The 14,178-nt window shown below is 46.6% G+C and overlaps 1 protein-coding gene across 3 annotated transcripts in view; it reads right to left on the reverse strand.

Annotated features, from left to right (window-relative positions):
• Positions 1-14,178, reverse strand: part of LOC138527989 (glutamate carboxypeptidase 2-like) — an 898,418-nt gene that overhangs the window by 688,104 nt on the left and 196,136 nt on the right. For all 3 annotated transcript variants that reach the window (XM_069639404.1, XM_069639405.1, XM_069639406.1), the window contains exon 3: positions 2,832-3,018. In XM_069639404.1, the coding sequence (XP_069495505.1) occupies positions 2,832-3,018 (187 nt within the window). The remainder of the gene's footprint in view (positions 1-2,831; positions 3,019-14,178) is intronic.

The raw sequence follows: 14,178 nt of genomic DNA on the forward strand, positions 1-14,178 counted from the left end.
CCACAGGTTGCTGGCACCCCCGCCAGTCCTCTTTTGCACTTGCCTCAGGGACCTTCACCCCACCCACATTTACTGCACTTGAGAATTAACCTGTGAGAGTGGCCGTCTCTGCACTTATCCCAGTCTCCACCGACAGTGTGCACTTGAACCTCCCCCTCCCTGTGACCGTGTGCACTTGCACGATCCGTATGGACCATGCCTGTAGATGGTCTTTCCTTTCTCCCTCGTCTTCACCCCTAATTTGCACTGGTAACACTGCAGAATCACTGTCAGGCCTATTTGCTGTATCTGCAATTGTTACATGTATTTTACGCACTTACTCTGCCTGTGCAGACTATTATCGTCGCAGAATTCCAAGGGCTCTGAGCAGCTGTTTTTTTCCCTGTTTTCACCCTCGTTGAGCGCTTTGAAACACTTGCCTGTGTATAGGCACTTTATAAATAAACAATACCATACCATACCTTACCAAACATCAGAAGGGCAGAGGATTCCATGGAGGACTAAGTGCAGGTGTAGGTACAGAGAGTAGGAGGGCAGTAAAAAGTGTGGTGTGAGTGATCCAACATAATAAGTGCAAGGCACACTCCTTGTCCCCCCGAAAGATTTTGACTCATAGGACCGATGTGGATGGCATTTGCAAAACCAAAAATGTGTCACAGCAACCCTCAAACTGGATATTTTGGGAAAGATTTGTTAAAAAAAATGAAAGGTATAAATAAATCTTTTGTTTAAAAAAATGTATTGTTTCAAAAAACGCTAAAATGTTCAATTTAGCTGGGGATAAAAGGCAGTATTTATTTGGCAACGATTGCAGTGCGGGAGGATAGCTCGGTCAACGTGCTCGCCTTGGAAGCAAGATGACATGCAGCACCCCAGGTTGGATCCCCGGGTCCGCGCTTAGACACCTCTGGGTATTAAGCACGTTATAAATAATCTATCATATTATGCTTCACCTCCTCAAAGACCTCCTCCATTTATGGACTGCAGATGTGTAGTCAGGAAAAGTCTTGACTTTTTCTGAGCCCCAGCCCACAGCACCTGCCCTCCTAGAGGCGTTAAGACAACATCTCTGTATCTAAAATGCCAGAACTTCTCGATCAGTAACCTGCTGGCAGCCCCCAGCAGAAACTTGAAGGCAGGAATCATACGTGCCCATTCCACAACAGAGGATGTTGACAGATTCTCCTGACTAGGTCGTTCTTCAAGCCACATTCCAAAGTATATTGCGGGTCCCATATTCCCAGTGAAGACCAACAATGCAAATGCTACTTGGTCAAGGCCATCTTTTGGTGCCTTCTGCTCATAGTTCCAAATGTTCAACTAGTCGCTCCAAGCCTCCCACCTGGGTTTACAACCCAGCAACTGTGTAATCTGCTTGTGATATTATGTCCTCTGCTTCTCGGACCATGGCAAAATCTTTATGCAAATACTGCCCGAGTAATGAGACCTCAACCCAGAATTGAATCTTTGCCATCAGTGACTTGTTGGACTCATTAGTTGTAGCCAATGTTTCCAAGGTGTGAAAAGTCGCATATACTTGTCATTATCCAGATAATGCCATCAGCGCTTCTCTACACTCTGGGTTTGCTGTACAAATTGGTCTATTTTGGATTGCTGTGACTTCTGCTTAGTCCTGGTCATGTTGTCAGGTGATGTGGCTGCTCTATGCTACCCCTAGACCATCAAACTACTGGCCACAGCCAAAAGCATCCAGGCGCTGGTCCAAATTAAGATCCACCTCTTGCCTAGATCTTGGCTGTGTAAATACTCAGGGAAAGTATCTGCACTATAATGAAGTCGTCTCATCTGTTATTAGAATGAGCAGAGGTGCTTTGAGACAAAGGTGCCAAAATATTATGAACCCATTCTCGCTCTGTAAATTCAGAGCCACACATCTGTATAAATTCTGCAGACCCTGGCCTGTCTATCCGTTGCTGTCTACCATCTCCAGTGAGCGGTCACTGCACACCTCCGTGACGTCCCACCAAGCAGCTACACTGTGCCACCAAGCATCTGCCACAAGGTTTCCTCCACCATGGGCCTCTGGCCATAGTTCCAATCTTCTTTAGCAGATGGCTCAGCCTGCTCTGCTACTAGGGTTAGCTGTGTATTAGAGAAGCAGTCTCATCAGGCACATCTGGCTCTGGGCTACAGGTGTACACCGATGGGCCGAGCCCCTTCAGCCACCTCCACCTGCACTGACAAACACAGCAAAATGTGCGCTGCGCAGTTTCCCTCCCAGCAGCATCAATACTACAGGTCAACACTGGAGGCTGCAAAGGCCGGAGATTCACAACGCAATAGCCAACACCCTCTCCCCGCCTCTATTTTGTTGGGGCAAATTGCTGGGGCAGCTCCTGTCAATTTCTGGGGAGGCCAGCCAGGTATTCAGGTCAGTAACCACACAGTTCAGTCAGTGCTCAAAATACTCCGATCCCCCTACCAGAACACTTTTAGCGTTTGTTGTAACATTGTGAAAACCTTTTCCAGAACGTCAGGGAAGTCATTTCACAACTTAAAAGGAACATTCAATGAGTCCCACACTTGCAGATTCAATGCTGGAAAACAGAGGATTTGCTCCCAGTGATTCTAGCACAAGACAAGCAGTATAAGCCGATCATTGCTCCTTGGCAGAACGTTTCCATACTGAGAAAACAATGTTACATGTCAATTTCATGCGGCGAAGATATGCACTATAGTAGTAACACATGTTTGCTTTGACACCTCTGAGTTTTCGGTAGAGTAATAGAATTAGCAAATGTATAAAACGTTATCATTTGGAAAAAAAAGGCATAGTGTAACTATTATTGCGTATATTTGCAGGTTGTTACCTCATTTCCAAGCTCATCAGTGATTGAAATGTAGTTGGGCTGTGATTCATTCGGATACGATAACAGAATATCATAACTGGCCAGCTCAGCTGAATCCAGTCCAAATTCCTTCCACTCTGCTTGTATTTGCCTAGCAAAAAGGAGATTTTCTTCTGTCCCTGCCAGATGAGGGGTCTGTGTGAAATTTCTAAAAACAAAATCAAAAACAGGAAACATTACAGCAATACGTATTTGAATATAAGTCACACATTGCGTGATGTACATTAGACAGGTTTGTAACAAGGGACTGACGCTGGGGTTGGCACTGTTGCTAGTTGCTGCACACCGAGGTCGATGGGGTCCATTGGGATCCACGGAGGTCCCACTGGATTGGTTTGATCAACCAGAGATTGTAGTTTAGATGCTCGGAGCCAAATGCATTGTGAAATCACATTGCATAGTTTAAATGCCAGAGCTAAACATTTTAATGTGGGAATTCATTTATCACGAAACTAGGATTTCTGATTTGCTTTAGCTTCCCATGAGTAGGTAGGCTTGTAAAGTGGATTCGGTTATCATAGATGGTATTATGCCTTGACATGTGGGGTCGCCCCAAGTGGGGTTGCTCCATGTAACTTGATGTATTGTGTTGGCACCATTGAGTTAAGAGGGTGATGCTTTGAATTTCATCCAGAAATTGTATTGATCCATGCAAGGATCTACATGGTAAATGACGTGTGTGGAGATCGAACTTACAGGTTGGGATCTAGGTGTTGAATTGGTTCATGCCTACATTGGTGGCTGGTTATATTTGAAGCCCACCATAAGTGGGGATCTGTACAATGTGGAAATAAGAATACTTTTAGTGAGAAATAATGTGGACTGTTGATTGTATTGTTATGTAACTAGAAGCTGTATTGTATACACTGCGACTGGTTTACTTTCCTCCCTAAAGTGGGGTAGAGTGTTGGCATGTGATTCCAATGTTTGGTTTATCCACAGCAGTAGATGTTTGTTAAATGCCTCCTTTCTGCTGTCCTATCTCCTTGTTGTATGCATTAGGAAGCATTGCCGAGTCACGTGCCTTTGCGGTCAAGTGGGTAAATTAAAGGCTGTAGTACTGTTCAGTAACACATGAAAGTATTGTATGGGAGTTTCCCAGGGACCTGACAAAACAAAAAAAAACCTTTGTTATAGGAACTGCAATTATCTCTCAGTACAGAGATTGAGCAGAGCACTGTGGTGAATGAAAGGTATTCGTCCCTTAGGAGATGAGCCCACCCAGCAAGACCCTCCCTAGAGGTCCAGGGAAGTGGGGCCTCACTGGAAGATACTTCCCCCTCCCCCCTTAGGGGACAAGGACTCCCGTTCCTGTGTGTAACTTCCTAAGCCACTATCTGCTACGAAGACTAATGTAAAATCTGCATATTTGGCTGAAGGTAGTGCTGGAACCAACCAGCCCGGAGAAGGTCTCCTTAAGAGGAGATACATACTTTACTGGAACATGGAGAAGCAGAGAGCATCCTAAGCAGGGCAAACCCCATGAACACGCCTTGGAGAGGCAGACCTTTTCGAAGAGCTGTAGAACCCCAGAGTGAGATGTTGGAGACCTGGCATACCCAACAACGGAGGAGCTGTTGTGAAACAGGAAAGCAGAGTCCTGTGCCAGGTGTTGGCGAGAACACATTCATATTTAGGTATGCCGGGCAACCAACAAAACCCACTGAGACCATCAGAGAAGGCAAGTGGGAGTGTGAGAAGCTTCCAAACATTAACCCCTGTATATGGCAGAAGGGAAGCTGAGGATGGGAGATCACTGGAAATGCAGGATGAAAAGGCAACTGTGAACGCGAACAGCTTCCCCACGTCATCTTCCGTATACGGCAAAAGGGAAGCCGAGAATGGGAGTGTGACGAGACCCTGGAATGAGAAAGGCAGTATCGAAGAAGATCACACAAGCGAATGCCATGGCCTGCAACATTCCCTGACATACAGAAAGGTAACGGGGCGTACGGGAGAAGCAGGAGGCCGCCCTCGGCAGCCGAATACGGGAAGAGAAACTTGTCCCAGTACACATGATGAGTAACTCAATATAAACCATTTGCAATTGGAACTGTGTAAAGTGTATAAAGGAGACTGAATTCACCTGTGGGTGAAGTCTATGAAGAGTCAGAACAAAGATCAGATAAATGAGGCAAATTATTATATGAGCACTAAGATGAAAAAGGGTGAAACCGTGGCATAAAATCTTGTTATAAAGAAGGACAGACAAGACTATGAATGAACAAGATAGTTATAAGGAGAGAACCCAGTAGAGGGGAAATACCAAGTGGGAACAAACCACAGCCAAGCTAAAAAAGTCTGGATCGATAGATTATGAGAAGTCTAAATGTGAGAACATCACGAGGAATGTGGTCAAAAATACATTACTAAAGAGAGTCACAAAACCAAAGATTGTTGTAGAAGAGCTACAAGAGTTAATCCAAGAGATGAACAGAACGTATTACAGAAGATTGTGCTAGACAAGCAGCACAAGGAGTAGAGGCATTTATAGAAAGAGACCGTCAGAAGATATTGGCACAAGAGGGGAATTAGCCAATCTTCTGGACCTGTTAAAGTTAGTTATCTTAGTGGTAGGATAAGGTAAAATTTGATTCAGTCTGGGGACTTTTCTTCCCTTGGACATTCCTGATGCAGACGAGTACCTTTAATTCATTTAGGTAGTTCAGGAACACCCTCTAGAAATAGGAAAAGATAGGCCTTTCTCTTATAAATTGAATACAACTAAATATGAACGTATTAAAGAGTGACTCCTTCGGACCCACCTGCCAGTCTGTACTCAGCTAACAAAAGCTTATCCGCAGTTTGCATTTAGAGGGACCACCAGCCCCCACTGGGGGAAGATATCAGTTGGGGGCATATTCCATGACCCCAGTGAACCCCTGGGAAGGCAGAGTTGCCCTACTGACTTGGAAAGTACAAGACACCTCACGACAGGTTTCAATATTGAAACATTTTCTTTGGGGGTGGAGAGATTTGGCTATAGCTATTGAAGAGCTCTATATGCAAAACAATATTGACCGTCAAATATCTGTTTACGATGGAAAAGACATGTGCTTAACTCTTTGAACTAGATCCACAAAGATACATTTTTAGGTTTTTAATTTGATTGATTGATTTATTTACTATGTGCTTATACACAAGTGTTTCAAAGCACAACCATGCATGGGAGGGGAAGACATAAGGGAAAAAAAGAAACGATCTTACTAGGCATGGTAAATTCAGATTATGCATGTGAACAGAAAAGGAGTGCGTGGGGGGCAATAGAGACAAGTGCGCCCTGTCCCATCAGAACATGGGTTAAGTGCAGTGAGATATCACTCTCATGAGTGGTAGCCGAAGTGCAGTAGTGCTGCAAAAATTTCAAGGCCTGGGGCAAAATGCAGGAGACTGGTGAGGAAAACTTGGGCGTCTGGGGGACGGTGAGAAAAGGTAGAATACCCCTGAGAAGGTGTAGTTGGTAGAGGGACTTTTTGGAGATGACCGTGATGTGAGACCTAGAGAAGAGAGGGGAGTATTTTGCCTCGTTGGTAGGTAGAGGCGCAGAGCCAAGGGAGGCCGACCAGAGAGAACGAGGGAAGGCAGGAGCAGGCCTCCCAGTGAGGACAATCTCTGTTTTACTGGCATTGAGGCAGAGATCATTTGCAGCATACCACAGACAGTCGCGTATGTTTGAGGGAGAGGAAGAGGCGGAGGGTAGCCTGAAGGAGAGCTGTTTGTTATCTGCGTAACACTTAAAGTTGGAGGTGAAGGCGGCTATCATACGGGCCAGGGGGGCTGGGGGGGCGTGTAGCCATTGAAAACCCATGGGGGTTGGTTAGATTCCTGGGGGACAATGCAAGTGGAGAGAGGCCAGTGCTGCCTAGGGTGTCACTGAGACGTGCAATCACAGCGTTGTGGTTTACTGTATCGAAGGTAGTGGAGAGGTCAAGTAGAATGATGTCAGAGGGAAAGTTAGAATCAAGATTTGAGAGCAGATCTTTGCGGGTGTTCAGAAGAACAGTTTCCGTGCCTCTGGATGCTCTAAAGCCCGACTGGTGCTCATGGAAGCAGCCAACAAATTCAGTGTGGAGAGTAAGCTGGAAAATAGGCAACTTCTCCAGGAGTTTGCCCAGGAAAGGAGAGATCTGGCGATAGTTAGCCTTAATGGAAGGGTCAGCAGAATGTTTTTTGAGGACAGGGTGCACAAGGGAGTGCTTAAGAGCAGTGGGGAAAACTCCAGTGGAGAAGAGAGGTTGCAGAGGTTGGCCAAGGCTGGGGTACGAGAGTCAATGTTGTCCTTGGTAGGCTTGGAGGGACAGCAGTCCACCTGTTTGGAGGAGGCTTTCCTAGAGCAGACTTGCCTAGTGACCTCCTCAGGTGTGACAGAGGAGTGAGAAGAGCGAAGAAGGGGAGGGGTGGAGGTGGCGAATGCTGGTGCAGGAGATGTTGGTGCATGAGGTGGTGAGGAAGAGAGAGAGAGGATAGGATATCCTGTGTTTTTGAGGTGAAGTGTGCAGCCAGGGCAGAGCAAAGGGCCTGGGTGGGTGCAATGGTGGAGGAGGCTGCGATAGGATAGGCTAGTTCCTTGCAGACTTTGAAAAGTTTGCCCGGGTTATTGGATGCCACAGAGATGCAGGCTTGAATAAAGACTCTTTTCTTAGAGCGGATGCAGAGTCTATACTGCCTTTTGGGGAGGCAGCAGGCTAGTTTGTCAGAGGGTGTGCCCAAGGAATCCCATTTCCGTTTGGCTGCCCTGCAATTGTGTTTAAGGGCAGCGAGTTCGGAATTGTACCACGAGTTGCACTTTCTAGTAGGCTTCAGTCAAACCCTCACGACAGGGGCAAAAATATCAAGAGTGTTGGAAACAGAGAGGTTAAAGTTTGAGAACATTATGTCAGGGTGGGAGTCAGCCGCAGGAGTGGAAGGAGCAGAGTAGGTGGAGGCAAAGGCAGCTACTGACACACTTTTCATGGGTCAGATGACCTTGCAGATGGAGACAGTGCCGGGTTTAATGATGCAAGAGGAGAAGAGAGCTTTAAGTGAGAAGAGAGGAGAGAGTCATCAGTCCAGGAGAGAGAAGTAGTTAGATGGATAGATAGAGGAATGTCAGTTGAGAAGAGAGGGTAGTTGTATGGGGCCATGATGGATCAGTGTGGTACCTTGAAACCCCCATGCCACACTGATAGTGCACCTCAAACAATGGATTGGTGTCCTTAGAGTGAGTATGACTGAACAGCAGGCTGCTTTGATTGACTGTTGTAGGAAGAGGAGAGGACATACCCGGATTCAAAGGAGCACATACTTTCAAATTCCATTCCATACCCAGATTCAAAGCCTGTGCCTCCAGTGGCCTCGCTGGGTGGTACCCCATCTGGCTCTGGACCCTCCTTACGTAGCCGCTGCTCAACTCCGGCCTGCTGGGGGCTCCTCTCTGTAGATCCCTGATCGACCCGTGCCTCCAGTCGCCTTGTGCGAGGTGCTGCAATCTGTCTTGAGTCCCGCTGCCCGCCTTCTTTCACCTACGGGCTCCTCCTCAGCAGCTCCCGGCTTGGCTACGTTGCCTGACTATCGCCCTCACTCCTCCTGCAGCGGCGACGGGTGTCCTTCACCTTGGACAAGGTCTCCTCCTGTCCGGCTGCAGTTACTGCTGCCTTCCTCAGGCCTGCTTGCCAACCTTTTTAGCAGTCCTGACTTGGATCCACTGCCGTGCTACCACCAGCCTGCTTCGTGATCCCGTGGTTCCCGCTCGGCCCCCACTGCAGCCTCCTCTGCCTCTGTCCCTGTGTTCATCTCTTACCTGGCCTCCTCCCTCCCTGGACTGGAATCCTGAGTGCCTCCTGTGACTTCTCGTCTTTGGCATCACTGCCCTCCCTCTTCACGCCTGAGCCAGTACTGACACCATTCCAGAACTGTCACCTGATCGTCTATGCCTAGCAAACCCCTTTCCTATGCTGTTCCTCTGCTGGCACTCTAGTTCTATGCCCTGTGGTCCCCTCCCTGTGCTGTCCTGGCGCTCGCTGACTTCTAGAGCCCATCCGTGCCTCCTCCTGCGCTTCTCCCGCGTTTGCACTTTGACTTCAACTCTGTTCCTGCGCTAGCTCTGGTCTCCAGTCCCCGCCAACTCTCCTCATATACTCTTCCCTACCCATAGTGTCACTTGCCCAACTCTTCCGCCAGCTCTGAGTGCTCCTACTCACCTGCTCCCCCCCTGACATCTTACCCCACCCCTCCTTCTCTTCCTTCCCTCCTCTGCCACCTGCTCTCCCACCACCTCCTTATCCCTCCTTCCTCTTCCCCCCCCCCTCGGTTATGCGCTTGACTAAATCTCTCCCCATCCGTCCTCTTTTCCCCCTACCCATCCCTCTCCGACCCCCTGTCCTCTCCTATTCTACTTCTTCCTCCTCCCATTATCCTTTCCCATCTTTAACCCCCCTCCCTTCCTCTACTATGCACTCCCTCCCCACCGCACTAACCTTCTCTACCCCCATTATTCAACCCTCCTCCCTCATTAACATTGCTCTCTTGAACGCTAGATCCCTTTGCAACAAGACCACAGCTGTTCTTGACATGTTCCTCCTCACAACACTTCAGTCCCTGCCTCCCTAACCACCTCTTCATCCTCCTTCTCTCACATTCCTCGCGCCTCTGGTCGTGGTGGAGGTATTGATCTCCTCTTCAACCCCAAATACCTTTCCTCTCCCTCCTCTCCTTCCCTTCCCCTCCTTCTTTCCCCTTGTTCGAGTTTCTTTACAAATCCTTCTCCTCTCCTCAACCCATCTCCTTTCTAATTAGATACCGTCCTCCTGGCCCTCTCTCTACCTTCTATGATGACCTTGAACACCTCCTTTCTCTCATCTCTCCCTCTCCCCTCCCTTACTGTTCTCAGCGACTTTAATCTTCACTTCCTTCTTCCCCTCACCCCTCTCCCCATTATCCATCCTTGACTCCTACCTCCTTTCCCCTCTTTCTTCCTCTCCTACCACTCCTCTGGCTCCACTCTTGACCTCATCTTTAACTCTTCCTATCCCTCTTCTTCTATCTCTACACTTCCTCTCCACCTCTCTGATCATGCTTTCTTCTCCTTCTCTCTTACCCCCCTCCCTCTTCCTTCTTCCCCTAAACCTTCCCCTTTCTCACGTCGTGACCTTCGTAACTTGGATCCCTTCCTCTTTTTGGAAACTTGCTCTTCTTCTCTCCCCTCTCTCCGCGACTCTTCCTGTCTCTCAGCCAATGAAGCACTTTCTGCTCTTTCCTCTTCTATCTCCTCCTCTCTTGATCTCCTCCACCCGATTTTCTTCTTCCGGCCAACCCAGAAACCCTCTCAACCTTGGCTCTCCCCTCAACTCCTCTCCATGCGTCGTCTCCTCCGACATCAAGAGACTCTGGCTCAAATCTCCTTCACTTTCCAACCAATCCTCCTACTTCTCTTATCACTCCCTCTGTGTCTCCTGCCTCACCTCAGCTAAACGATCCTACTACTCAAACATTCTTCATTCCCAAGCTTCCCACCCTGTCGTATCTTCCAAATTCTCTCTCGTCTTCTCTCTCCCCCAACCCCTTATCCTTCAACCTCCTCCACCCTCTTTCCCTCTGACTTCGCAAACTTCTTCTCCTCAAAGATTCTTGCCCTTCGACAGAAAATCAATTCCTCCTCACTCTCCTACCCTCCCCCTTCTCCCTCATCACCCTCTACTTGCATGACTGAATTTTCCCCTGTCTCCTCCTCTGACGTTTCTATCCTCCTCTCCAAAGCCCATCCCTCATCTGCCCCATCTGACCCTGTTCCCTCCCTTCTTATTCCTAAGATCTTCCCTCTACTTATTCCCTACCTTGCCTCCTTCTTCAATGCCTGCCTTTCCTCGGCCTCCTTCCCCTCTGCTTTCAAACATGCCACTATCATTCCAATTCTGAAGAAACCTACCGCTGATCCCCTGCTCACCTCGAACTTCCACCATATCTCAATTCTCCCTTTCCTCTCTAAACTTCTTGAGTGCCTTGCCTACTCTCAGCTCTCATCCCTTGTTACTAATTTCTCTCTCCTTCCTGTTAATGACTCCAATCAAGCATTCCCACTAAGTCAGTGCCTTGTCTGGGATTGCTCAAGGAAAGCCCTTATTTATATATTTTTATGACAAGTTATAATCTGGATGATGAACCCTTGTATCACGCCCCTCTCTGAGAATCCCCCCGATCCCACTGAGCCAAGAAGTAGATTTGTTTTGCAAATTAAAAAGGTTTATTTGAAAAATTAAACAAATATATATCACACTTTTATAATAAATATTTGATATCACACTTAGACATATGACAGTGAGTGATCAACAATGGCTGATGTTTTACTAGCACACTGGTTTAATTACTTAGGAGTAGTATAGAGGATAAGGTAGCTGAGAATGCTTTATATGGTACTAAGGAAATGCAAGGTGGAAAAGAAGCAACACAGGAATAAACTTGATATGATTTCAGCAAAACATAATATAATCACTTTTCCCCTTTTGGCAACTCACCCCCCCTCTATGCAATGTAAGGAGGTGAAAGTAACACACATTCTTCAGGAATACAATCACTGTACAATACAAATTCAGTTCCCCCCTAGCAAGCTTAGAGAAAGAGGGATGATTTTAAAATACAGGCAAAGTACTTTAAAGGTGGCATGCAAAGAAGGGAAAAATATGCTAAAAATGATTTTAATTCCCTCTAGAGGTTCAGGGTGAGAGAGAGATACTTTAAATCAGTGCAGGCCACTTTAGCAATGCTCTATGAATGATTTTCAGGTTGAAAACGGAATTCCGTAATGGAAGCAAAAGACAAATATTTTTACACGTGGCTGAAATGAAACAAAATGTCAAATCGCGGCAATTTAGTCGCATGCGTCGAGCGCAATTACGGAGGAACCATAAGGAATAGCAAGTCGGTTTAGAGCTTGTTGGAAAGCTTAGCATCTCAGCTGTAAAATAAAAGTTAAATCACGCTTCTAAACGGTTCAAGAGATACGGACGATTTTGTGAAGGTAGATTCTCAAAATAAAAGTAAAGCTCAGAATGACAGATGTCAGTTTTGCAGCTTTGAATCAACAGGAGGGACACAATTTCTATGATGCAGTTCTCAATAGGTTAAAATAGTTTGAATTAGATTATTTTAAACTAAGAGATTGGTTTTGCACAGTTCTGGCTGAGTACTCACACTATATTTTGGACAGGAATGCGACTTCGTCACGGATCGGGTCAGGATTGGCTGCGGTTCTCTCGCCACTGGGTACTGGTTCGCTGGTTCTGCTTACAGCGATCTGAATCAGCTCTCAGCACTGGACAGCGATCTGGTCTCTCTGGATCTCTGGTCTCTCTGGTCTCTGGAGATTGATGGATTTGAAGTCTGGAGTCTCCCGGCAAAGCATCCCGCAACAAAGTGGAAAGTGAATGTCCTGTCTGGCTTCCAGTGGCTCTTTTTATGTCTTTTGAAAATGGGTGTGGATGCTAACTTTCTTTGCCAAACCCACTCACGATTTGATAGGTCAAGGATTTCTCTTTGACCTGATTTGAGAAGGGAGCAGTGAGTCATCTTTATGGCATACAGAAAGAACACTCCCCTTTGCTTTTACCTTAGAAAATCATTTTCATAACTAAACACATTTCCCAGATACACGAGTGGTTCACATTACATGTACAGATTGCAGATGACTTAAGGTACATTCTTGTTCAACTCTGATCTTCCTAAGAGCTTGCATTAAAAAATCACAACTTATTTTCGTTTTTAGTTGGTTTACCAATATCGGACGTTTGCCAAAAATGGCACAAATGTACATCGCCTTTCTGCACATATTCCAGTAAATTTTCATTTTTCTAGCGTGAACCCCGTGTCTGCAATCTCCATAATTCATGGGGTTTTGCCTCAGAACATGGTACAGAGTTCTAACACCTCTTAAAATGTGCACAGAAAAATCACAAGAATGATGATATTATTTATATAATTTTTACAAGTCTGCACTATGAATTATCCATCTTTTTAAAATTATGCTCTGGCCCCAAAGGGGTGTGGTTTTCCAAAGCACATGGTGGAATTTCTGGTTTATCCACTTCCCCCAAGCTCAGTTTGCTCACAGAGGCACTTCTCCTCCCACGAGGAAGCTATTTTACGACCTCCCCCCCAATATAACATTTGCCTGAGCCCAAGACAGTGCTTTGTTCAGTTTCTTGCAGTCCCCATGTGCCACTCCCCTAATTCAATCAGAGAGGTGTCATCTCCTTTTGGCAGGGGCAGCAGAATGCAACCAGGCCTGGGAACACAGCTGCTGCTCAAGTTTCAACTCCTGTCGGGGGTAGTTGTCAGGCAGAATTCAATCTCTTTAAGCCAGGCTTCAGCTAAATGTCACTTTGGTTCCCAGTTTTCTACATTCAAACCAAACTTGCAATTTTTACACATGCAGCTAGATCACTGATTCTAAGTTCAAAACTATGACATTTAAACAATTGCAACCCATGTGACCCTCAAAAGTAGGTGGCTTTAAACCCAAATTCACTTAAGCTGCTGACATCCCCAGCTATTTTCAATACATACATTAGACAATTACTTCCTTCAAGTCATTTCAGAATATAGTTTTACATTGTATCCACCTCTTATTAAGTCTTTCTTTGGCCTGGTTTGGTTCATTTGTTCAGTTTTACACAAGTGTCTGGTGGTTTTAAAAGGCCGGCTTTCTGGTAGTGGTGAGCACCAGTATTGCATCCATTTTTGACATTAATAACAGATTTTGAACAGCACCATATTCCTTAGCACTGATTTCGCTCATGGCGCTTCTGGCCCCTCACGCTCACACTGGTTGTCAATTCACAATGAGTAAGTTGTAGATTGGGCACACAGAGGTACTAAACCATACCCGCTCACCTTGGCTCTCGAAGACTCCAATTGGAAGACCCAAAGCAGATAGGAAGGTTTCCCGGAACAAATCCTGACACCTCCGCCCGAGGTAAAGTAACCCGGGTGAGGAGACAGGACTCCCAGGGAAACCCTCAAATGGGAAGAAAACCCTGGACGACTTCCACTCGAGATGGTCCGGTAGAAGGCAGTGAATTGGATGGCTCCGGCAGGAACCCTCAAGAATAACCCAGGGAATCTGGTCTGCAGAGTTGAACAAGGGGAAAAACAGGGGAGAAGGTTTAGAGGAGAGAGCCAGGTAAGAAGAGAAATTAGGAGGTAATGCTAAGCTTCTCACCATCCGAAGATGGATCGGGAGTGATTATCCGGAGCTTCGTGGAGTAGAAGAGCTTCGGGAGAATCTAGATAGGGATAGACGGGAATAAGAAACTAGGGTAGAGGCACGAGAACCCCT

The sequence above is a fragment of the Ambystoma mexicanum genome, chromosome 7q (genome assembly GCF_040938575.1).
Source record: "Ambystoma mexicanum isolate Mex_15411 chromosome 7q, UKY_AmexF1_1, whole genome shotgun sequence".
Lineage (NCBI taxonomy): Eukaryota > Metazoa > Chordata > Amphibia > Caudata > Ambystomatidae > Ambystoma > Ambystoma mexicanum.